Here is a 25,613-nt window from a genome sequence, read left to right on the forward strand (position 1 = left end):
GGATACTTTGAGAGCAATCTTTGAATGCTATTTTGAGGAGCAATTCAATTAGTGTTTTTCCGACACCTTGAGTACAGCAGCATCACAGATTTTTCCTCATAGAGATGCTCAGGAAAATCTGTAATGTTGCAATACCATAACAAGTGTTGATGTGCGCCACCGCACATCGCTGCTAATTAAATATGTACCTAAAAGTGAAATGATTAAAAAAAAAAATAGCCACTTTGTCCCTCTTGTGTACATACTGGCTATTTAACGTATTCCCCCCCTTTGGCATTTTCCACATTTGTATTTGTTAGTACAGTGGAGGCATTCTCCACAATTCCTCTCCCACAGCCTCTGTTTGGCTCCCGAATCTGACACTGTGCAGATGCGCAGTACCAGATTCCCCCAGAGGGGTCTTTCACAAATGTGAAAGTCTCCTCCAAAATCCTGGGGAAGTAACTTGGAGAGACAGCAGTTATCGCTACCGCCAACCTTGCGAGTTAACTTTAGTACATACCGGGCATATATGAAAATATACATCGCAATACAGGCTAGTAATAATCACAGCAGTGCAACGATTATTAATACATAGGTCCATAGCACTTTATATAAATATAATATTGTTTATTCCACTAAGGGGCAACACAATTTATATTTGCTTACCAAACAAAACATAGGCTCGGGCCAGCCCTGCATAAATCACATGTGTGACTGGGGAACTACTGTCAAACTGTCAGATTAGCAGTAACAAACTTACAGTCAGTGAAACTGGGCCATAGATTCTTCACTCATGGGGAGGCAATTGAATTATCTGCAATGCTGTTGGTGTAAGGCTGTTTTGATGACTTGGCCAAATGGGTAATTGATATGGGCCCACAATTAATTTTCTTCCTGGGAGAATTAGTCCAAATCCTAAATATGAACTCCTCCCAAGCTGAATCCCACACCTTCAATACAAGACTAAGGGGTATATTAAAGGAATGTTGCGAGAAATCTATTGAAACAAGCATTTTCAGTAGATACCCAAAAAAATATGTATCCCCAGGATTTAGGAAGGGGGAACGCAGCATCTCCAATATCTGCTGCCATACCTCCATTTTCGTTTGCAAAAGCAGCTCCATTGATTTGTATATGAGGGTAGCAACACCATTGCAGCCTTCCCGGTAATCTCTGCTAGCACATGCACAGTCAGTAGCCTGCACATGTAGAGTAGGGCTGCCGGGGTTAGGGGTGAGCGGCTTTGGATTTCTGAAATCCGAACCCCCCCGAGCCCCCCCGATCCGAGGCCGATCAGAGTCAGGCTCGACTTTTCCCGCCTGACTCGGATCTGAAATCGAGGCAAAACGTCATCATCCTGCCTTCCGGGTCTCGCGGGTTTTGGATTCTATATAAGGTACCCGCATCGGCGCCATTTTCTCACTCGGCTGTGGACAGTGAAGAGGGAGGGTGGGAGTTAGGGCTAGCTGTGTAGTGTAGTGTAGTGCAGTGTAGTGTTGTGCTGTGCTGTGCTGCGCTGCGCTGTGCTGCTGTTGTCCATAGGGGCTGGCTGTGTTGTGCTGTGCTGCTGTTGTCCATAGGGGCTGTGTCCACTCCTCCAAAGTCCATAGGGGCTGGCTGGACTGTGTTGTGCAGTCAGTTGTCCATAGGGGCTGTGTCCACTCCAAAGTCCTGTGTAGTGTCCCAGTCCTAAAGGGGTGCTGTAGTGTTGTCCAGGGGGTGCTCTGTCCATCAGGGGTGCTCCCCCCAAGTGCAAAAAAAATTAATATTTTTTCTGTGTTTGTGAATTGTGTGCGCAGTAGCCGCACGTGCATCAACACAGTAGCGCCAAGCGTGCGCCTGTGTCATAAGTAAAGGGCCGGCTGGCTTGACCATTAAAGGGTGCTGTAACCCCCAAAGTGCACTCCAAACAAAATAAAAAAATATTTTCTGTGTTTGTGAATTGTGTGCACTGTGGCTGCACGTGCATCAACAAAGGAGCAGCGCCAAGCGTGCGCCTGTGTCCCATAAGTAAAAGGGCCAGCTGGCTTGTCCGTTAAAGGGTGCTGTAACCCCCAAAGGGCACTCCAAACAAAATAAAAAAAAATATTTTTTTGTATTTGTGAATTGTGTGTGCAGTAGCCGCACGTGCATCAACAAAGTAGTGCCAAGCATAGTGCCTGTGTCATAGGTAAAGGGCCGGCTGGCTTGACCGTTAAAGGGTGCTGTAGCCTCCAAAGTGCACTCCAAACAAAATAAAAAATATTTTCTGTGTTTGTGAATTGTGTGCACTGTGGCTGCACGTGCATCAACAAAGGAGCAGCGCCAAGCGTGCGCCTGTGTCCCATAAGTAAAAGGCCAGCTGGCTTGTCCGTTAAAGGGTGCTGTAACCCCCAAAGTACACTCCAAACAAAAAAAATATATATTTTCTGTGTTTGTGAATTGTGTGCACTGTGGCTGCACGTGCATCAACAAAGGAGCAGCGCCAAGCGTGCGCCTGTGTCCCATAAGTAAAAGGCCGGCTGGCTTGTCCGTTAAAGGGTGCTGTAACCCCCAAAGTACACTCCAAACAAAAAAAAAAATATTTTCTGTGTTTGTGAATTGTGGCCCTCATTCAGAGCCGTACGCTCTGAGCAGAGCGCACGCTCTGAATGAGGGCCGGGCTCCATTTTCATGGAGCGTCCTCCTGGACGCTCGTATAGCTGTGGGTCACCACCCACAGGCTATACGAGCGTGCTTTTTGATGGCCGCGATGGTCGAGACCATCGCGACCATCGAAATTGCGAGCCGGAGCCTGCGGTTGAGGTTTTCAACCGCAAGCTCCGGAGTGATTTTGGCTCTATCAGAGCCAAAATCACTCCCACTGACATCACTAGTGATGTCAGTGGGCCGGCTTCTGACGGGAGGCGTTCCCGTGGGAACGCCCCCGTCAGGGAGGCACGCCCCCGGCACGCCCACCAAAGGGGGCGTGCTGTCAATCAACATTGACAGCACGCCCCCTTTGATCGGACACAACGAGCGAAGGACTTTCCTTCGCTCGTCGCGTCTGGCGCATGCGCACGACGGAGCTCCCTCCATCGTGCGCATGCTCAGTGCATAACATCGACCCACTTGCGAGCGGACAGCCGCTCGCGAGTGGGTCTGAATCAGGCCCTGTGTGCACTGTGGCTGCACGTGCATCAACAAAGGAGCAGTGCCAAGCGTGCGCCTGTGTCCCATAGGTAAAGGGCCGGCTGGCTTGACCACTAAAGGGTGCTGTAACCCCCAAAGGGCACTCCAAACAAAATAAAAAAATATATTTTTTTGTATTTGTGAATTGTGTGTGCAGTAGCCGCACGTGCATCAACAAAGTAGTGCCAAGCGTAGTGCCTGTGTCATAGGTAAAGGGCCGGCTGGCTTGACCGTTAAAGGGTGCTGTAGCCTCCAAAGTGCACTCCAAACAAAATAAAAAAATATTTTCTGTGTTTGTGAATTGTGTGCACTGTGGCTGCACGTGCATCAACAAAGGAGCAGCGCCAAGCTTGCGCCTGTGTCCCATAAGTAAAGGGCCGGCTGGCTTGTCCGTTAAAGGGTGCTGTAACCCCAAAGTAGACTCCAAACAAAAAAAATATATATTTTCTGTGTTTGTGAATTGTGTGCACTGTGGCTGCACGTGCATCAACAAAGGAGCAGCGCCAAGCGTGCGCCTGTGTCCCATAAGTAAAAGGCCGGCTGGCTTGTCCGTTAAAGGGTGCTGTAACCCCCAAAGTACACTCCAAACAAAAAAAATATATATTTTCTGTGTTTGTGAATTGTGTGCACTGTGACTGCACGTGCATCAACAAAGGAGCAGCGCCAAGCGTGCGCCTGTGTCCCATAGGTAAAGGGCCGGCTGGCTTGACCGCTAAAGGGTGCTGTAACCCCCAAAGGGCACTCCAAACAAAATAAAAAAATATATTTTTTTGTGTTTGTGAATTGTGTGCGCAGTAGCCGCACGTGCATCAACAAAGGAGCAGCGCCAAGCGTTCGCCTGTGTCCCATAAGTAAAGGGCCGGCTGGATCATTTCTTAAACGGTGGTGTAACCCACAAAGTGCACTAGTCTCCAACAAAAATAAAACAATATATTTTTTTGTGTTTGTGAATTGTGTGCGCAGTAGCCGCACGTGCATCAACAAAGTAGTGCCAAGCGTGCGCCTGTGTCATAGGTAAAGGGCCGGCTGGCTTGACCATTAAAGGGTGCTGTAACCCCCAAAGGGCACTCCAAACAAAATAAAAAAATATATTTTATTGTGTTTGTGAATTGTGTGCGCAGTAGGCGCACGTGCATCAACAAAGTAGTGCGAAGCGTAGCGCCTGTGTCATAGGTAAAGGGTCGGCTGGCTTGACCATTAAAGGGTGCTGTAACCCCCAAAGGGCACTCCAAACAAAATAAGAAAATATATATTTTTGTGTTTGTGAATTGTGTGCGCAGTAGCCGCACGTGCATCAACAAAGTAGTGCCAAGCGTAGCGCCTGTGTCATAGGTAAAGGGCCGGCTGGCTTGACCGTTAAAGGGTGCTGTAACCCCAAAAGTGCACTCCAAACAAAATAAAAAAATATTTTCTGTGTTTGTGAATTGTGTGCACTGTGGCTGCACGTGCATCAACAAAGGAGCAGTGCCAAGCGTGCGCCTGTGTCCCATAAGTAAAGGGCCGGCTGGCTTGTCTGTTAAAGGGTGCTGTAACCCCCAAAGGGCACTCCAAACAAAATAAAAAAATATTTTCTGTGTTTGTGAATTGTGTGCACTGTGGCTGCACGTGCATCAACAAAGGAGCAGCGCCAAGCGTTCGCCTGTGTCCCATAAGTAAAGGGCCGGCTGGATCATTTCTTAAACGGTGGTGTAACCCACAAAGTGCACTAGTCTCCAACAAAAATAAAAAATTCTTTTCTGTGTTTGTGTGCGCCTTAGCCGCACGTATGTATCAATATAACATAAATGGAGGACCAAACTTTCTCCGATAAAAATAAAATACTGACAGATCAAGAACCACTTCCTCCTAGTGCTGAAGCTGCTGCCACTAGTCATGACATAGACGATAACATGCCATCAACGTCGTCTGCCAAGGCCAATGCCCAATGTCATAGTAGAGGGCACATACAATCCCAAATTACAAAGTTCAGGAAAATGTCCTTGAAAAAAACATTTAAATCATCTGAAGAGAAACGTAAACTTGCCAATATGCCATTTACGACACGGAGTGGCAAGGAACGGCTAAGGTCTTTCCCTATGTTCATAACTAGTGGTTCAGCTTCACATGACGATGGAAGCCCTCCTCCCGCTAAAAATATCAAGCGAGTTAAGCTGCCAAAAGCATAGCGAAGAACTGTGCGTTATAAGAAAATATCACAAATCCCCAAGGAGAGTCCAAGTGTGGTGGCGGTTGCGATGCCTGACCTTCCCAGCACTTGACGGGAAGAGGTGGCTCTTTCCACCATTTGCACGCTCCCTGCAAGTGCTGAAAGGAGCACCCACAGTCCACTTGCTGATATGCAAATTGAAGATGTCGCTGTTGAAGTACAACAGGATGAGGATACTGGTGTAGCTGGCGCTGAGGAGGAAGTTGGCGAGGAGGATTCTGATGGTGATGTTGTTTGTTTAAATCAGGCTCTGGGGGAGACAGTTGTTGTCCGTGGGATGAAAAAGCCCATCACAGTCATGCCTGGGCAGAAGACTAAACATTCCACCTCTTTGGTATGGCAATATTTCTATCCAAATTCCGGACAACAACTGTCTTGCCATATGTACCGTATGTAAAGGTGAAATAAGTAGGGGTAGGGACGTTAACCACCTAGGAACATCCTCCCTTATACGTCACCTGCAGCGCGTTCATAAAAAGTTACTGTCAAGTTCAGAAACTTTGGCTAAGACTGTAAGCAGTCCAGGGACACCTAAATCCCGTTGTCCTGTTGTATCCAAGCGCCTGCAAACCACACTGTCAACTCCCTCCTTGTCAATTTCCTCCTTAGTCAGGATCGGAAGTAGTCCTGCAGGCCATGTCACTGGCATGACTGACTCTCCTATCCGGGATTCCTCCGGAGGATCCTGCATTGCTACGCCTCCTGCTGCCGCTGCTGCTGTTGCTGCTGCTGGGAGTCATTCATCATCCCAGAGAGGAAGTAGGAACACCACTACTTTTACTAAACAATTGACCCTCCAACAGTCCTTAGCGAGGAGGATGAAGTACGACAGCAGTCATCCTGAAGCAAAACGTATAACTGAGGCCTTGACTGCTATGTTGGTGTTAGACGTGCGTCCAGTATCCGCCATTAGTGCAGTGGGATTTAGACAATTGATGGAGGTAGTGTGTCCCCGGTTCCAAATCCCGTCTAGATTCCACTTCACTAGGCAGGCGATACCGGGACTGTACAGAAACGTCAGAAAAAGTGTCCTCAGTGTCCTGAAAAATGCGGTTGTACCCAATGTCCACTTAACCACGGACATGTGGACAAGTGGAACAGGGCAGACTAAGGACTATATGACTGTGACAGCCCACTGGGTAGATGTATCACCTTATGCAGCAACAGCAGCAGCATCACCAGTAGCAGCATCTCAGAAACGCCAGCTCGTTCCAAGGCAGGCTACGCTGTGTATCACCGGTTTCAGTAAGAGGCACACCGCCGACAACCTCTTAGAGAAACTGAAGGAAATCATCGCCCAGTGGCTTACCCCACTTAGACTCTCCTGGGGATTTGTGATATCTGACAACGCCACCAATATTGTGCGGGCATTACATCTGGGCAAATTCCAGCACGTCCCATGTTTTGCTCACACAATAAACTTGGTGGTGCAGAATTTTCTGAAAAGCGACAGGGGCGTGCAGAAGACGCTTTTTAGTAGCCTGAAAAATTTCTGGCCACTTTCGCCATTCAGTGACTGCGTGCCGAAGACTGGAGCGCCAGCAAACACTCTTGAACCTGCCCCGCCATCACCTGAAGCAAGAGGTTGTGACGCGGTGGAACTCAACCCTCTATATGCTTCAGAGGATGGAGGAGCTGCAAAAGGCCATTCAAGCCTATACATCCACCTATGACATAGGCAAAGGAGGGGGTATGCACCTGACTCAAGCGCAGTGGAGAATGATTTCCGTGTTGTGCAAGGTTCTCCAGCCCTTCGAACTTGCCACACGTGAAGTCAGTTCAGACACTGCCAGCTTGAGTCAGGTCATTCCCCTCATCAGGCTTTTGCAGAAGCAGCTGGAGAATGTGAAGGAGGAGCTAAGACGGAGCGATTCCGCTCGGCATGTGGGACTTGTGGATGAAGCCCTTCATTCGCTTTGCCAGGATTCCAGGCTGGTCAATCTGTTGAAATCAGACCACTACATTTTGGCCACCGTGCTCGATCCTAGGTTTAAAGCCTATGTGGTGTCTCTCTTTCCGGCCGACACAAGCCTGCAGAGGTGCAAAGACCTGCTGGTGAAAACACTGTCAGCTGAAGCGGAACGTGACACGTCAACAGCTCCTTCTTCATTTTCTCCCGCAACTGGGGCTGCCAGGAAAAAGCGTAGGTATCCTAAGCAACCTGCTGGTGGTGATGCAGGGCAGGCAAGACCAAGTTTGGACATCTGGTCCGGACTGAAGGACCTGGCAACAATTTCTGACATGTCTACTGTCACTACATATGATACTGTCACCATAGACAGAATGGTGGAGGATTACATCGGTGACAGCATCCAAGTAGGCATGTCAGACAGTCTGTACCTGTACTGGCAGGAAAAAGAGGCAATTTGGAGGCCCCTGTACAAACTGGCTCTATTTTACCTGAGTTGCCCCCCTCCAGTGTGTACTCCGAAAGAGTGATTAGTGCAGCCGGGAACCTTGTCAGCGAAAGGCGTAGGAGGTTGCTTCCACAAAATGTGGAGAAGATGATGTTCATAAAAATGAATTAACAACTCTTCCAGGGAGACCAGCCTCCAGAACGTACAGAGGGACCTGTGGTGGTGGATTCCAGCGGGGACGAGTTAATGTGAGGATGAGGATGTACACAACACTTGCGAGGGTGAGGAATCGGTGGATGAGGATGGAGACGACATCTTGCCTCCGTAGAGCAAGTTTGTGCAGGGACAGATTAATTGCCAGCTTGTTTTGTGGGGGCCCAAACGAACCAATCATTTCAGCCACAGTTGTGTGGCAGACCCTGGCGCTGAAATGATTGGTTTGTTAAAGTGTGCATGTCCTGTTTATACAACATAAGGGTGGGTGGGAGGGCCCAAGGACAATTCCATCTTGCACCTCTTTTTTTTCTTTGCACTATGTACAGTTTGGGGCCTAGTTTTTCAAACTGCCATCCTGTCTGCCACTGCAGTATCACTCCTAGATGGGTCACGTGTTTGTGCTGCCCACTCGTGTCGCTTAGCATAGTCATCCAAATACCTCGGTGCAACCTTTTGGACATAAAAACACTATTGTGAGGTGTGAGGTGTTCAGAATAGACTGGAAATGAGTGGAAATTAAGGTTATTGAGGTTAATAATAGCATAGGAGCAGAAAAACCCACAAATTCTGTGATTTTAGCTGTTTTTATGCTTTTTTTTAAAAAAAATACAGATCCAAAACACAAAACCCAGAACCCAAAACACGGAAGGGTGGTTTTGGCAAAACCAATCCAGATCCAAAACACGAAAAAAGATCCAGATCCAAAACCAAAACACAAAACACGAAAAGTGGCTGGTGCACACCCCTAGCCGGGGTTCAAACCCAGTAGTAAAGTATTTACCTTGGTGATCAATTTACAGTAATTCTTACACATTGCAGGGATGCCTTAAGGTGATGCTTAATTTCTTACTGTATTGCTGTGGTATGTGGTGACTACAAATTCTAATTATTGGTACTAATTCCTAATAAACGATGAAAATGACCCTAAATTCTTGCCATAGAACTAGCCCAGACTCTAAAACACCCAAATTCAACAAATGTGAAAAGCCCTCACGTAGCATTCTTTGAATAAATGGACATACAGTAGGTTATTTTTCTATCATGTATTACTCTGTATTACTGTACTAGGAAGAAAACTAGATGCACTCTACTACTAGAGATTTGGAATGCAGCTATAAATGATCCCTCATGTTTATGAAACCAATTACTCCCAGAGAGGTTATTTACATGCTAACCTTATCATTATGCATTATACATGCTTACCTTATTTGCACAAAATAATACATTTGAGCAAGGCAGGGAATTATATAGGCTGCATTGATAAAAAAAATGACATATTTACAGTATGTCACAACTTAATTGATAAGGAGTAAAATAAATGTGTATGTACTTTAACTTGTATAGAAAGTTTATATTTAGTATGCTACTCTTAGTGAATATTCAATGGTGCACTGAATCTCTGATGACTCTATTTAAAGGAACTTTAGCTATAATTTGTATTTATTATAACTTTGCCTTATGTAAATATTTAAAGATGATTGTATAAAAAAATATTGTTAGAGGGCTTTACCTAGCTTCTATAAAAGGTGTAGTATGTCTACTTGCAGAGCTCAATGTTCAATACAGCTGCCACTAATGGACGTGTCTTAACTATAATTCTTTTAGCAATCTTATTGAATTCTAATACTTGCCAATATAACCTTGGGGGTGTGGCATAATGATCACAGATTTTTTTTATATCATGGGGGTGGAATATGATGTCACAGGGATTTTACCATATAAGGCAAATCCTGGGAATATGATAGAGAGGGGACAAAGATGTAGCTAACTCCATATATAAAACAGAGGGATAACAAAGAAACATTCCCTTGTGCTGAGCACAGGTGGGTAAAATAATATTTTGGAGATTATTAAGCAGCACATATCTGATCATGTACAGGTGGCACTGATGTTGTTAGCACAATGCTTGGTGGATAACACATGCAGAGAGCCCTGACAAATCATAGATAGAGGACAGTTTCCCAAACTCTGCCATTGCAGTCCAGGTTTTAAGGATATCTATGCTTGAGTCTACACGGTTAAATCAAATTGACTGATGTACTAATTAAGTCACCTGTGCTCAAGCATGGATATCCTCAAAACATGGACTGTAGTGGTAGAGTTTGGGAAACTCTGGAGTAGAGGTTTGAGTATAAATAGACTTTTCATTTAATGCAGTTGCAGAAATAAGTTAAGGATTATGGGGGGAGATTTAATAAAGCTTGGAGAGAGATAAAATTGGCGATAAATAGCACCAACCAATCAGCTCATTACTGTCATTTTTCAAACAGCCTGTAAAGTGACAGTTAGGAGCTGATTGGTTGGTGCTACTTGTCTCCAATTTTATCTCTCTCCAAGCTTTATTAAATCTCCCCCTATGTATTATGTATAAAGAAATCTGTAAAAGTTTTTAAAGATATGTTCTACTAACATACATATTATATCATGATCTGACAGCAAAATGCTCCTTCTGTAAATAAGACATTAGGAGGATGATCATACCGCGGGTGTGTACGCATGCATGTGGGAATTATAAAGAGGAAACAATATTGAGGAGAAGGTTGTGTGTGGCGGAATCCATGCTAGGTGTGAGCTGAACAGTCAGAGCTGTGAATAGAGGTCACTAGTTCCTGCTATAGTCACAGTTGTATGTTTAACGTTTCCATAGCAAAATGTAAATTCAAACAGAAGATTTTTCTTTGTACCCTGTGTATTACTAATATTTGTACTATGTTTATGTTTCTGTGCAGCAGTTCTGAGGTTACAACTGAAGGGAAGACATAAGTTGTTTCCATCTTCATATACCCCTACATTACTGTAGTGACATTGTGCTCTGTAATAATAACTGCATGATAAAAATAAACTATAGTCCTCTGAGTTTACATGCCTAGTTTCTAATGCTGGTACAGAATAAATTCATTTTCATATATATTCTCAATGAAAATATTTTGCAGTGTACTGAAATGGTTAGTTTGTTAAGTGCACAAATTAAAATATCTACAGGGCATAGGCATTGATAATCATGGCAGTGCCAGGAATATTAACAGTCCGTATCGCATTGGGATTTTTAAAGATTCTTTAAAATTTCCCACTCTGTAATTCACAGGGACAGCGGTAGCGATAATCACTGTCCCCGCGATTTATATCCCGGTCACATTGGAGAATTCTGTCACATTATCATAGGACTCCTCCGGGGAATCTGACATTGTGCAAGCATACAGCGTTGCCATCCACAGCCGGACGGAGGCTGCAGGAGACCAAGCAAGAATGCCTGCGTAAGTGGTTTACACCATTTGAGGAGTTTGCTATGTAGGGGTCACACCGTAGTCATCATTGATAATAATGGGGTCTGTGGTCTGCAGCAGTAGTAATAAGCCTTTTGTAGCAGATTTCTGTTACATCTCCTGTATTAAGCTATTACTATATAGTAACAATTCATAACTTTATGCAGAAACTGCAGTTTCTACATCATTTTATTAAAAAAAACCTTGATAAATAGGCCTCATAACATTTAATTAATATTATTATTTGTTTTTTTCTGCTATTTGTACACATAATATATTATTAGGTTGATTTGTTCCTTAGCTCACCAGAAATCCAGAAGTGCTATCCAAGAGGCAGCGGACTCGGCAAACAAAGCATCTATTGAGAAATGAGGAGTACTCTGAGGTGCTGGGGTCTGACTCTTGTGCTTTGAACAGTTTTCTGATGAAGACGTCTTCTCCTGCGTAATGAGAAGTCATATGAGGGATGAGAATCTGACACACGATTAACAAGTGCACAGTAATCTGGATCAGAGCCGTAACTAGACTTTTTGGTGCCCTGTGCCAGAGAGAGCATTGGCGCCTCCCTCCCCTATTTTTTAAATAAGGACTTAAGATAGGGCACCTGAAAAAGGGCCATGGGCTCATGGGGAAAGGCTAGGGAAGAGATAGGGGAGGCCAGGAGATGCTGGGGATAAAAGAAGAGAAAGCTACAAGTGAGAATAATGATAAACAGGAAAATTGACAGGCCCAAACAGCGCCCCCTGCCCTGCGGTGCCCTGTGCCATGCCACTGGTGGCACTACCCTAGTTACAGCCCTGATCTGGATAATGAAACAGCCAAATGCATTATTTCAGGGATGCTTTTTGTCAGTGCAGATTCTGGGGAAATAGGTCTATTTGTTAAATGTGAATACTATTAATTTAATCTCATAGCATGATAGAAATAACATTTTATTTTTGATTCATTCTGAATGCTATCAATTTAATGTTGGAACTGGCAGCTGAAGTGAGAACTGCCCAAGTCTTCCTCATTTCAGTTTTTCCAGTAAAGAAACATATAAAGGTTTTCTCCAGCTACCCACTAAAGGTAGTGTCACAAGGCTGCTAATTACTCCATGTATACAGCAAAGAGTCTAACTGCTTCCAATGGATATATTTCATTTCTATGGGAACAGGAGAGAGGGTGTTACCTTCAATTCCAACAGCAGAATGTCCAAAGCAATCAATACAATTAAAATATATTGATCAGGCCCTGTTACATAGAGCACTGCAAGAGCTTAATATAAACTATAAGAATTAAATATGCAATAAGAAATGCTAATATAATTAGGCAAGCATAGATGGCGATGATGGAGGAGTTGCACGGGAAGCTTCAGTTGCCTCACACCCTGTGGGAGTGCGTGGTAATAACACCTCTGTGCACATGCATCCTGAGGGACCTGAGGTAGTTCTCAGTGGCACTGTTTAAGCGTTGTGTATACCAGTGTCTGGTATTTTGGAGGAGGGATATAGTGCCATTTGTTCTGAAGAAAACTGTAGCAGAATGGTGGCTGCATCTCTCAGGTGATGACTGATTGCAACCACATGTGCTCTCTGGATGGCATTCTGAAAGACACTTTAAGTATTACCTAAGTATCTGTTAACAATGGGTCTGATTCACTACGGAATGCAAATGCGAATCCAATAGCGATTACGTATGCAGTTCAACTGCGACAGTATGCTAATCCATTGCGATCGCTATGCCACAGCAGCACTACATAAGGATGCCCACTTTACCTTATACACGACCGTAATGTTTAGCAAGACTGCGAAACCATCGGTACTATCGAGTACCATCGCAGCCTCACACACAGCCTTGCACAAGCTCTGACCTTACTCAGAAATTGCTAACTTCCACGCATGCTATGAGACCTCAGGCTGCGTAGGCCATCGCAGTGGATAATTTATGCACATCACTGCAACGGCGTTGAAACGCACTGGCACACCTGCGTTTTGCTGACGACCCCCCCATCACCACTCTCAAACACCACTTCCTGTCAATCACTCCGCAATGGTTCTGTGTAGTCACTGCGATTGCAGTACCGATCGCAGTGGCCGGTTCACGCACGAGCACTGTAGTGTATTCGCATGCGCAGAACGTAACAATTGGCCAATTGCATGCATATTAGCAACTGCGTTCTTTGCTGAATCAATCCCAATGACTTTACTTTCTAAGGGAATGACTGCAGCTGTCCAAAACATGGTGATCATCTAATCCTATTACAATCATCCACTGCTCAGTAGTCAGGGCTGGTCCTGACTAATTTGGTGCCCTAAGCAGGAATTTCGCTGGTGTTCCCCCACACACACAGTCCTAGTGCCCGCCTATCCAGTTCCCATGGGCCTAACACCCAAGTATGGCCCATGGGCCTAGTGCCAGACACCATGGGGGGCTAGGGTGCAAATAGAAGAAAAGGGTGTTCCATTGGGACCTTACCCAATCTGCCTACCTTAGTGTGCACAGAGGGATTTGCCCACTCTTCCTGGGGCCCGGGAGCAACACCCGATTTTCGGGAGGCTCCTGACCATTTTGGGAAAGTAGGCAAGTATGGATATTGACCGCATCCCGTTAATGCACTAAAACTAGACTATGTGAAGTGTTCTGTGGAGTTAGTGTTCTATTGTCTATGTAGCTGGGTGCTTGAAACTTTACAATTCATTGGCAGCTGATTGCCTGTATTACCTTGCCCTACACACCCTCATCTTGTAGTATATTCTTCCACCCACTGTTCTTTCTGAATCCCATGCTGTCATCACTTTAGACATTGTTCCTCATGAAACATTAGCAAATTGAGCTGTCTTGGGCACTGAAGAACCTGGCAAATAACCCCAACAAAACTCCCTTTTTCAGGGGCCTGTCCATTAACACTAAATTAATGGTTTTAAGGACATTTTTCCTTAATTGCCATTTTTTTGTATTTATTAACAGGCTTAACGCAGGAGATATCACTGATATCTCCTGGTTAAGTCTGTCTGTGTTAATTTCCACACTCCCCATATTTTAGTATGGGGATGTAGAAATTAGGCTATTCATCAAATTCCGAAAATTATGTATTTTTGGAATTTGATGGTGTTACTGTACGTCAACTTCAGATGGCCCCTGTAAGGCTACACATGCTTCCGTTTACACAGCAGCTTGTGTAACAGTGGTACAGTATATACTTACCTGCAGATCTCCCTCCATCATTCCCTCCTCGGCTCCGGCTGTGTGTGCACCCCACTGTCTGCTGCCGGAAGCGTCTCCCCTCTGTTCCCCGGTGACATCTTGTAAGTGCTTCTTCTATTAACTGTTTATTTACTATAAACAGTTACTTGAAAAAGAACTTAAGTGTCACCGGGGCACAGAGGGGAAGCGTTTCCTGCAGCAGTATGCGGTGGCAGGGAGAACAGAGGAAAGTATTTCAGCCCCCTCTGCACAGCTCACATCTCCCTGCTGGCCACGTTCCTTTAAAGCCGCCCACAAGTGACAGCCCCTGGGGTCCGAGCCATCGGCTGGGACACAGAACAGACAGGCAGAACCGTCTGGGAAGGAGGGAAGGGGGGGGGTTTCTGGGGACAATTCAGAGGGTGGATGCAGCGGACAGCGGGGGTGGGAGCCGGACACGCAGCCGGGGCACAGATGGGAAGGATCGGGGCGACACGGAGGACGGCAATGAAATGTGCAGGCAGGCAGGGAAAAGTATCTATTTCCTGAAGAGATGTCATCGCAAAAATGACAGCTTTTCGGAATATGGAGAGGAGGATGAGGAATTCCTCCGATAATTAGGTAGAACTCCATGCGAGTAGTAAAACCTAATTATCTCCAGAGAATTTTTAGAGTAGATGAATAGGCCCCTCAAAGTTTCAGAGATCTCCTCTTGCAGCAACAATTATAGGCAACTAGAGCATCCAGCATTGTTATACATGACCATGATGGGAAAATATTGGATTCAATTATATATGACTCACATCTGTGTGGAAGCCATTGATTTCAATATGTTTGGCGTCACTCAATTACCCAGGTGATTCCTTTATTTTTTGTCCCCTACCTGTAAGCAATCAATAAAACAACAAAACAGCAAAATTCCTTCAATAATCCTTGTAATCTTAGTAAATGCTTGGTTATACTGTACATTTGCCAAAATTGTATGAAATAACTTTTGAAAATCATGCCATAAAGCTGTGGTTGGCAAACTGTTTGGTATTATGACACCTGTCATACCATATTTATATTTAATTTTTTTCATTAGACATACATCAATATAAAAATATTGTATAAAACAAAACAAGCCATAAGCATGACTAAGTACAATAAACATATAAAAAAAAATTCTTTAGTGAAAATACAAGGCTCTTTGTACTACTCACACCAGAGATCCTTTCATATTTATCAATATTATGTTTACTATGTTTTCACACCCTTTTCACATTATTTTAGTATCACTTATATGTTTTAAAAGGCTTTTGGAACTCTTTGTAAAAAACTACTCCAAGCCTTGACATTTGCATATTTTAGTAAGCAGGTCTCATTTCCCATACTTGTAATGGGAAATGCAATCTGCTTCAAATGTACTAATGTCCAATTGTAAAAAATACCGTCAGAAGCCTTGCAATAATAACACTACCTTCAGATAGTGTTACGCAGGCTTCCCTCTGGTTCACCTTCTCTGCTCTGCCTGACATCTGATAGGCAGAGCAAAGCCCGAAGCCGATGCATGTCATCAGTCCAATGCTAATTTATACCCCTTTCACATCGCAAAAATAACCCAGGATATTGTTGGGTCGACCCGGGTCGAGGTGCAGTGTGAACGCACCACCAAATAAATTCCTGGGTTGAGTCTGAAAGGGGTTAATACCACTACTGTCATTACAGTGATGGCTCATTGGAGTGATGAAGAAGTGAACTGTACACTATGATGTCAGAAGCTGCATCATGCTCTCATTGGCTGAATCAAACAGCAATAAAGCACAAACACTCATGAACCCAGGGATAATCCATCAGCCATGATTCCTGCAATACTGGGAGCGGTCCCCACCCCTCCCTTTTGTTCCCTTTTGTCTTCTTATCTTTGTGCGCCTGAAAAAGTACATTTTTTATTAAATCCATAGTGTTTTACAGGGCTAACCCGGGTTCGGTGTGAAACGGAGATGAAGTATCTACACTCTTCTCATCCTCCTACTCTATTACTTCTCCTCTAGAACCTATACTCTCACAAATCAGTAAAGCTCTGTCTCATCCAAACCCTAACTAAAATCTGTAATCTCTCTCTCTCTACTGGCATCTTTCTATCACTGTTCAAGCTTGCAGTGATTACCCCCATTCTGACAAAACAAAATTCTGACCCTAACACTCTCTCAAATTACCGTCCTATCTCCCAGCTCCCATGCCCTTCCAAGCTACTGGAGAGACTTGTCTACACTCGCCTCACACACTTTCTTAACACCCACAACTTATTGGACCCACTTCAGTCTGGCTTTCATTCCCAGCACTCCACAGAGACAGCACTGACTAAGGTAGTAAATGATCTGGTCACTGCCAAGGCTAAAGGCCATTACTCACTCCTAATTCTTCTAGATCTCTCTGCTGCTTTTGACACAGTTGACCACTCTCTTCTCGTACAAACATTACAATCCCTAAGTCTTAAGGACACAGCTCTTTCTTGGTTCTCTTCCTACCTATCTGATCGCTCTTTTTCTGTTTGTTTTTCGGATTCTGCCTCCTCTTCGCTACCTTTATCAGTTGGAGGCTCTGTTTTTGGTCCTTTGCTATTCTCAATCTATACCACCTCTCTTGGCAAACTAATCCGCTCTTTTGGACTTCAGTACCATCTGTATGCGGACGATACTCAAATTTACCTATCCTCCCCAGATTTATCATCTTCTGTATTGGTCCGTGTCACTGAATGTCTTTCTGCCATTTCATCTTGGATGTCATCTCGCCACCTGAAACTTAATATTTCTAAAACAGAATTAATTATATTTCCACCGGCCAATAACAGTTACCAACCCGATCTCTTTATCCCTGTTGATAACTCAACAATCCACCCCACAAGCTCGCTGCCTTGGTGTCATCCTTGACTCTGAACTGTCCTTTGTTCCCCACATTCAATCTGTCTCAAAATCATGTTACATACATCTAAAAAACATATCCAAAATTCGACCATACCTCACACTGCAAAAACGCTAATCCATGCACTCATTATTTCCCGCATTGACAATTGCAATAGTCTCCTTACTGGTCTTCCCAAAAACCAGCTATCGCCATTACAATCCATTATGATGGAAGCTGCGAGGCTTATCTTCCTTGCCAAACGTTCATCGTCTGCTGCCCCACTCTGACAGTCCCTCCATTGGTTGCCGGTTTTCTACCGTATTCAATACAAAATACTGTTACTTGCACATAAGGCCATTAACCAAATCACACCAACATACATCTCTTTACTCAACACAAAATATCTCCCAACCTGACCTCTCCGCTCAGCACAAGATCTGCGTCTCTCATCCCCACGCATTACTTGCCCCATTTACGGTTACAGGACTTTCTTCGTGTTGCACCCACTCTATGGAATGCCTTACCACGCACAATAAGACTTACCTCTAGTCTTCAATCCTTCAATCGTTACCTGAAAACCCACCTCTTCAGACAAGCTTATCAGATTCCAGAACTGACCATGGGCCTGATTCAGACCCACTCGCGAGCGGCTGTCCGCTCGCAAGTGGGTCGATGTTATGGACTGAGCATGCGCACGACGGAGGGAGCTCCGTCGTGCGCATGCGCCAGACGCGACGAGCGAAGGAAAGTCCTTCGCTCGTTGTGTCCGATCAAAGGGGGCGTGCTGTCAATGTTGATTGACAGCACGCCCCCTTTGGTGGGCGTGCCGGGGGCGTTCCTCCCTGACGGGGGCGTTCCCACGGGAACGCCTCCTGTCAAAAGCCGGCCACTGACATCACTAGTGATGTCAGTGGGAGTGATTTTGGCTCTGATAGAGCCAAAATCACTCCGGAGCTTGCGGTTGAAAACCTCAACCGCAGGCTCCGGCTCGCAATTTCGATGGTCGCGATGGTCGTGACCATCGCGGCCATCACAATGCACGCTCGTATAGCCTGTGGGTGGTGACCCACAGCTATACGAGCGTCCAGGAGGACGCTCCATTTTCATGGAGCCCGGCCCTCATTCAGAGCGTGCGCTCTGCTCAGAGCGTACGGCTCTGAATGAGGGCCCATGTCTTATTACATCCCCTCTCACAGTCCACACATAACCTCACATATTGTCTTTCTTTCACATACTCCTGATATTTGGCCGACATTCCTGTGTGACTGGATTATGCAGCCCACCAAGAAACTCTGCATTCTGGCCAGACCAAATTGCAATATATAGCACCTACCCTTGTGTATCAATGCCTATTTCCCTATAGATTGTAAGCTTGCAAGCAGGGCCCTCTTACCTCTATTTCTGTCTGTTATTACCCTGTTTGTTCTATAAATGTTTCCAATTGTAAAGCGCAACGGAATATGTTGCGCTATATAAGAAACTGTTAATAAATAATAAATAAACAGGGCCAACCCAGGAATAACCCTGGTCGAAGGTGCAGTGTTTAAAGAGGTCTGACACGGGTCGCAGCCAGGTTGGACCAGTGGGCCTGATTCAGAGCTGCTCGTAAGCGGCAGTACGCTCGTTCCGAGTGATGTTCGCACATCTGCGCATGCGTACGGTTTATAATACGCATGCGCGAACCAGTCAGTGCGGCCGAAAATCGTTTGTTCGCTATATAGCGAATGCCTGCTACTTTGAGTGACAGGATGAGGCGTATGTGGGTGGTAATGGGGGAAGGTGCTTGAAAACGGGGAGTGGAATTAAGAACTCAGGCGTGCTTAAAGGTCAAAACGGGCGTTTTATGGGTGTGCATAATTAAAACAGCAGCGTCATTGACCACGTCACCTGGTTGTTTTATAGTCAGAACTGCTCGCAATATAGTGGTAGGAAAAACCAACCACAAGAATAGCGAGCAGTTCATACGCTGATCGATGTACTCGATTAATCTAATAAATAGCGGATATGACGTATGATGCGAGCGGCTAGGGGGCGTATTTTTCAAATAAACATCCATATGTTTTGTTCGCTCGTTCAGACATGGAGGCGTCAACAGACCGCAAAGAGCGAACGGTTCATTTGAATAGCCACCCCCTTTTTCTGAACGAGCGAGCGCTAATTGCGTCCGGCTCTGAATCAGGCCCTGTGTTCAAAATCCCAGGTCAGAGCCGGGTTTGCGATGTGAAAAGTGTAGCGTGAAAAGATCACACAACAGCCGCATTTTAAAGGAGAGGAAACCAGGAGTCTGCTATCAGTTCCCTAACAATAAAGAGTCATTCTTTAGTAACTTGTAATAACCATGTCTGGTGTTATCAAATCTCAAACACTCAATATACATATTATATGTTTAGCTGAAATGGAAATATTGAAAGTGTGCTCAATGGTGGTGATCATTTCTATCCTGAAACATAGAAATGCTAGATATTGCAATGGGGAGGGGTTGGGTGCTGGTTTGAGAAGACGATAAATAATTGGGCTAACATCACAATGAGACAATTCCTTGCCCCGTTCTCCACAACATAGCACTCCTTTTTATATCCAAAACCATAGCTATATAGCAGATGTACCTGACAATGGAAGGATGGCAAAATAATGTAAATAATGTAAGTATATTATATACAGTCAGAAAACTAATATACTCAATAGTGATACTTCCCCTTTAAGAAATATTATTCTAATTTAAGTACAGTACAATATTGCATCTTTATAACATGTAAGTATGGGCCTGTTATAAATTAGCAAAGATTTTACTTTGTTTACTTCAGTGGTTCTCAATCTTGGTCCTCAGGACCCCACACGGCCTGATTCAGCAAGGATCGCTATTCTGCTTATATGCACGCAACGCAGTTGCTAATATCAGCTGTGATATGTAAATGTTTGTATTCGCATTACGATCACAGCCTAACATATGGACGCCCACTTCCCCTTACTCACATCCGGATACTTTGGCAACTTTGCGAAATAATGGGTAACATCGAGTCACATCGGACCCATATGTACAGTTAAGGCTCGCTCAGGAATTGCTTCAGTGCCCGCTATGAGACCTCAGGCTGCATATGGTATCTCAGTGGCTAATTTATGCACGCCCCTGCAATGCCGTCCCAATGCACTGGCACACCTGCGTTCGCCCGACCACCCCCCGTTACCACCCACAAACGGCACTTCCTGTCAATCACTCTGCAATGCATCGGCGTGGTCACTGAGATCGCCGTGGCTGGTTCGTGCACGCACACTGCAATGCATGCGCAGCACGCAACAATTGGCCGATTTCATGCATATAATCAACTGCGATCCTTGCTGAATCAGGCCCAAAGTTCACATTTTCCAGGTCTCCTGGCAGGTTCACAGGTTACTCACTGACACATTTTAAAAGATCCACAGGTGGAGCTAATTATTTCAGTTGTGATTCTGTGATGAGACCTGGAACACATGCAGAGTTTGAGAACCTGTGGTTTACTTAATAGCACATTAGGTATCCGGTAACATGGGGGAGGAACGGTAGCTCAGCACATTAACATTTCTAACCTGGGAAAGACACAACTGCACTGAACATTAATCAACTAAGTAACAAATATAAGGAATAATGCAATGAGTCAAGTAAATGTTATTCTATCCATCCCTGGGTCTGATTATCCTCAAACTTCTGAAATGAAGGAAATAGTTTGATGAAAATCATAATTGCTAAACTGTTTGAGAGGAACCTCCGCATACTGAGGATAAAATAAAATCATCTAACATTCAGCTCTCTGATGGTCTGGGAAATGTGCCCAGAAGGTTTCAGTTTGATAGATTCCTGTATCCTTTCTGCTCCATGAGGTTGATCCAGAGTCTTTCCTAGACAGTAATACAAACACTTCACACTACATGTGTTTTGTTGGTGTCAGGTGACTGCGTCCTGTGTTGCTTATTCTGCACTGTGTAGCTAGTTATCTCACTGCCATATTTTATGTCTTCTGCACCTTATTACCAGATGTACTCATGCTACCTGGGCACTGTTCCCAAGGACTGTTTTGCATAGTGGATATGGGGCGTTAATGTGCACGTCTGCCAAATCATCCTCTTGTTCCTGACCAGGGAAAGGACTAGCCCTGCATTTTCTCTATCCAGATTTGTGAAACCCTTCTTGCCTGTTAGACTGGACCATGCTAACAGGGAAAGCTACAAGTCCTTGCTAACAAATGGGAGAAAAACTGCAAAGACACAAATTGCTCTTAAGTAGAGCCACATTATTCAACAGTTAGCTTAGTGTAAATGTTTCCATACTTTGTTACAATTTACACCATTGTACGGTGTGTGGCTACAATAGCAAATGATTAAATCCTTGTCTCCATGGATAATGTTTCCCAGACTTTTTTACCTAGAGGAGAAACTATTGCCAGCGGTGAGAATTGCTTCTAAACCATGGGGCCCCAGAACCTGTGGTGCTGTGAGGTGATAGGAGGAGACATAGTACAGGGGCTTTTTACATGGGCAGTTATGCCCATGCTGATGCGAAATCAGCTTTTCCGCTACAGGGAGATTGTTCCAAGCATCTTGGAGAACTAACCACAGATCTTCTGTGGATGTAGGCTTGCTCAAATCCTTCCATTTGTTCGTGTAATCCCAGACAGACTCTATGATGTTGAGATCAGGACTCTGTGGGGTCCATATCATCACTTCCAGGACTCCTTGTCAGTGGCATAACTAGGGTAGTTGGAGCCCAGGTCAAGATGAAAAATGGAGACCTCCCTCCCTATGTGTGTACGCGCTCTAATAAAGTGGACATGACCACTGAAAAATGGGGGGTGTCAACATGACACTCCACTGTTTCTCATCACTCTGGGAGCATTTCTTTCCATTCCATATGCACCTTAATTCCCCCAGTAGTAGTGGCCTTTATAAAGTACCCCCTGTTGTAGTGCCCATTATGTAATGCCCCTAATAGTAGTGCCCCTCATGCAATGCCCACTGTAGTAGTGCCCCTTATGCAATGTCACTCCCCAGTAGTAGTGACCCTTATGCAATGCCCCTTGTTGAAGTGCACATTATGCAGTGCCCCCAGTAGTGCCCATTATATAGTGCCCCCAGTAGTGCCCCTTATACAGTGCCCATTAGGCAGTGCCCCTTGTAGTGCCCAATATATAGTGCCCCCAGTAGTGCCCCTTATACAGTGCTCCCAGTAGTGCCCCTTATACAGTGCCCCCAGTAGTGCCCTTATATAGTGCCCCATATGCAGTGCCCAATATGTAGTGCCCCCAGTAGTGCCCCTTATGCAGTGCCCCTAGTAGTGTCCAATATATAGTGCCCCCTATGTAGTGCCCAATATACAGTGCTCCTTATGCAGTTCCTCCAGTAGTGCCCAATATATAGTGCCCCAGTAGTATACCTTATATAGTGCCCCCTATGCAGTACCCAATATACAGTGCCCCCTATGCAGTGCCTAATATACAGTGCCCCAATGCAGTGCCTCCAGAGGTGCCCCTTATATAGTGCCAAATATACAATGCCCTTTACACATAAAACACACAGACACAGAGACAAAGTTACACTTACAGTCAGGTGCATAAATATTGGGACATTAACAGAATTTTCATATTTTGCCCTCTATTCACCACCACAATGGCTTTGAAATGAAACAAACAAGATGTGCTTTAACTGCAGACTTTCAGATTTACTTTGCGGGTAATTACATCCAAATCAGGTGAACGGTGTAGGAATTACAACGGTTTCTATATGTGCCTCCCACTTTTTAAGGGGTCAAAAGTAATGGGACTATCAACTCAAAAGCTATTTCATGGACAGGTGTGGGCTATTCTCTCGTTATTTCATTATCAATTAAGCAGGTAAAAGGTCTGGAGTTGATTCTAGGTGTGACATTTGCATTTGGAATCAGTTGCTGTTGACTCTCACTATGAGATCCAAAGAGCTGTCACTATCAGTGAAGCAAGCCATCATTAGGCTGAAAAATCAAAACAATCCCATCAGAGAGATAGCAAAAACATTAGGTGTGGCCAAATCAACTGTTTGGAACATTCTTAAAAAGAAAGAAAGCACCGGAGAGCTCAGTAACACCAAAAAACCTGGAAGACCACGGAAAACAACTGTGGTGGATGACAGAAGAATTATTTCCCTGGAGAAGAAAAACCCTTTCACACAGTTGGCCAAATAAAGAACATTGGGCCTTATTCAGACCCGCTCGCGAGCGCTGAGCGCTCGCAAGCGGGTCGATGGTGCCCAAGTGTGCATGCACACGACGGAGGCGGCTCCGTCGTGCGCATGCGCGAGACCCGAATAACGATGGCCCAGCCGTCGTTTAGGGTCTCGCACCAAAGGGGGTGTGCTGTCGATGGTGATTGACAGCACGCCCGCTTTGGTGGGCGTGCCGAGGGCGTGGCTGCCCAGACGGAGGCGTTCCCATGGGAACGCCTACCGTCTGGGTCTGGCCCCACTGACATCACTAGTGATGTCAGTGGGAGTGCTTTTGGCTCTCATAGAGCCAAAAGCACTCCTGGGCTTGCGGCAGCGAGACCCTACCGCAGGGTCTCGTCGCAAGCCCGATGGTCGCTGAAGGGAAAATGCCCCAAGAACAAGCAGGAACTGAAGACATTTGCAGTAGAGGCCTGGCAGAGCATCACCAGCGATGAAACCCAGCGTCTGGTGATGTCTATGCGTTCCATACTTCAGGCTGTAATTGCCTGCAAAGGATTTGCAACAAAGTATTAAAAAGTGAAAGTTTGATTTAGGATTGTTTAGCTTGTCCCATTACTTTTGGCCCCTTAAAAAGTGGGAGGCACATACAGAAACCGTTGTAATTCCTACACCGTTCACCTGATTTGGATGTAATTACCCTCAAATTAAATCTGAAAGTCTGCAGTTAAAGCACATCTTGTTTGTTTCATTTCAAACCCATTGTGGTGGTGAATAGAGGCTAAAATATGAAAATTGTGGTGGTGAATAGAGGCTAAAATATGAAAATTCTATCAATGTCCCAATATTTATGCACTTGACTGTACCTGAATCCCTGCTCCTGCCGCGCCCGCCGCTGTCCGCTCCTCTGTCCTCCCACTCGGTCGGCACTATGGAAGAGATGTCATGATGTTATGGCATCTCTCCCTTTACCCAGTGTGGGACCCAGAAGTGGAGCTCAAGAGTGAGCTCCAGCCTGGCTCCGGCCCTGGATGCAGCAGCCAATGAGAGACCGTCTGACTCTCATTGGCTGCTAAAACACACCGCCACCGGGTAGTACGAGTGTACTACCCGGCGCCAGCGGCGGTGTGTTTGTTACTGTGTAGTGCGGACCCCACTCTGTCTGCACTACACACTAACCACTGACCTGGACGCCGGTCGTCCAGTGGCACCACCTCGCGCAGCCAGTCCGACGGCGCCCAAGGCACGCACCCTGCTCGTCCCTCCTTAGTTATGCCACTGCTCCTTGTTCTTTACGCTGAAGATAGTTCTTAATGACATTGGCTGTATGTTTGCTGAAATGCAGCCCCAAACTTGCAAGGAACCTCCACCAGGCTTCACTGTTGCCCGCAGACACTCATTATTGTACCGCTCTCCAGCTCTTTGGTGAACCAACTGCTTTCTGTTACAGCCAAATATTTAAAATTTTGACTCATCAGTCCAGAGCACCTGCTGCCATTTTTCTGCACCCCAGTTCCTATGTGTTCATGCATAGTTTAGTTGCTTGGCCTTGTTTTCACGTTGAAGGTATGGCTTTTTGGCAGTAATTCTTCCATGAAGACCACATCTGGCGAGACTTCTCCGAACAGTAAATGGGTGTACCTGGGTCCCACTGGTTTTTGCCAGTACTGAGCTGATGTCACTGCTGGACATCTTCTGATTCCAAGGGGAAGTAAGCATAATGTGTCTTTCATCTGATGCACTAAGTTTCTTTGGCCGACCACTGCGTCTACGGTCCTCAACGTTGCCCGTTTTTTGTGCTTCTTCAAAAGAGCTTGAACAGCACATTGAAACCCCAGTCTGCTTTGAAATCTTTGCCTGGGAGAGAACTTGCTGATGCAGTATAACTACCTTGTGTCTTGCTGTGTATGACCCATGTGACATGAAACAGTCTTCCACAACCTCACCTTTGTAGCAGAGTTTGGCTGTTCCTCGCCCAGTTTTAAGCCTGGGTTTCTTTACATACATGAACCCCATTCTCCTTCTATTACTGCACAGGTTCTCAAACTCGGTCCTCAGGACCCCAAACAGTGCATGTTTTCCAGGTCTTCTCACAGGATCACAAGTGAAATAATTTGCTCCACCTGTGGATCTTCTAAAATGAATGCACCTGTGCACCTACTAGGTGACCTGGAAAATGTGAACTGTGTGGGGTCCTGAGGACCGAGTTTGAGAACCACTGTA

The 25,613-nt window shown here is 45.3% G+C and overlaps 1 protein-coding gene across 3 annotated transcripts in view; it reads right to left on the minus strand.

Annotated features, from left to right (window-relative positions):
* The window catches only part of AHRR (aryl hydrocarbon receptor repressor), a 459,962-nt gene that overhangs the window by 60,663 nt on the left and 373,686 nt on the right, over positions 1-25,613 (minus strand). For all 3 annotated transcript variants that reach the window (XM_088442311.1, XM_088442309.1, XM_088442310.1), the window contains one exon: positions 11,481-11,614. In XM_088442311.1, the coding sequence (XP_088298437.1) occupies positions 11,481-11,614 (134 nt within the window). The remainder of the gene's footprint in view (positions 1-11,480; positions 11,615-25,613) is intronic.

The sequence above is a fragment of the Taudactylus pleione genome, unplaced genomic scaffold (assembly GCF_031769625.1).
Source record: "Taudactylus pleione unplaced genomic scaffold, aTauple2 ptg000309l, whole genome shotgun sequence".
Classification (NCBI taxonomy): Eukaryota; Metazoa; Chordata; class Amphibia; order Anura; family Myobatrachidae; genus Taudactylus; species Taudactylus pleione.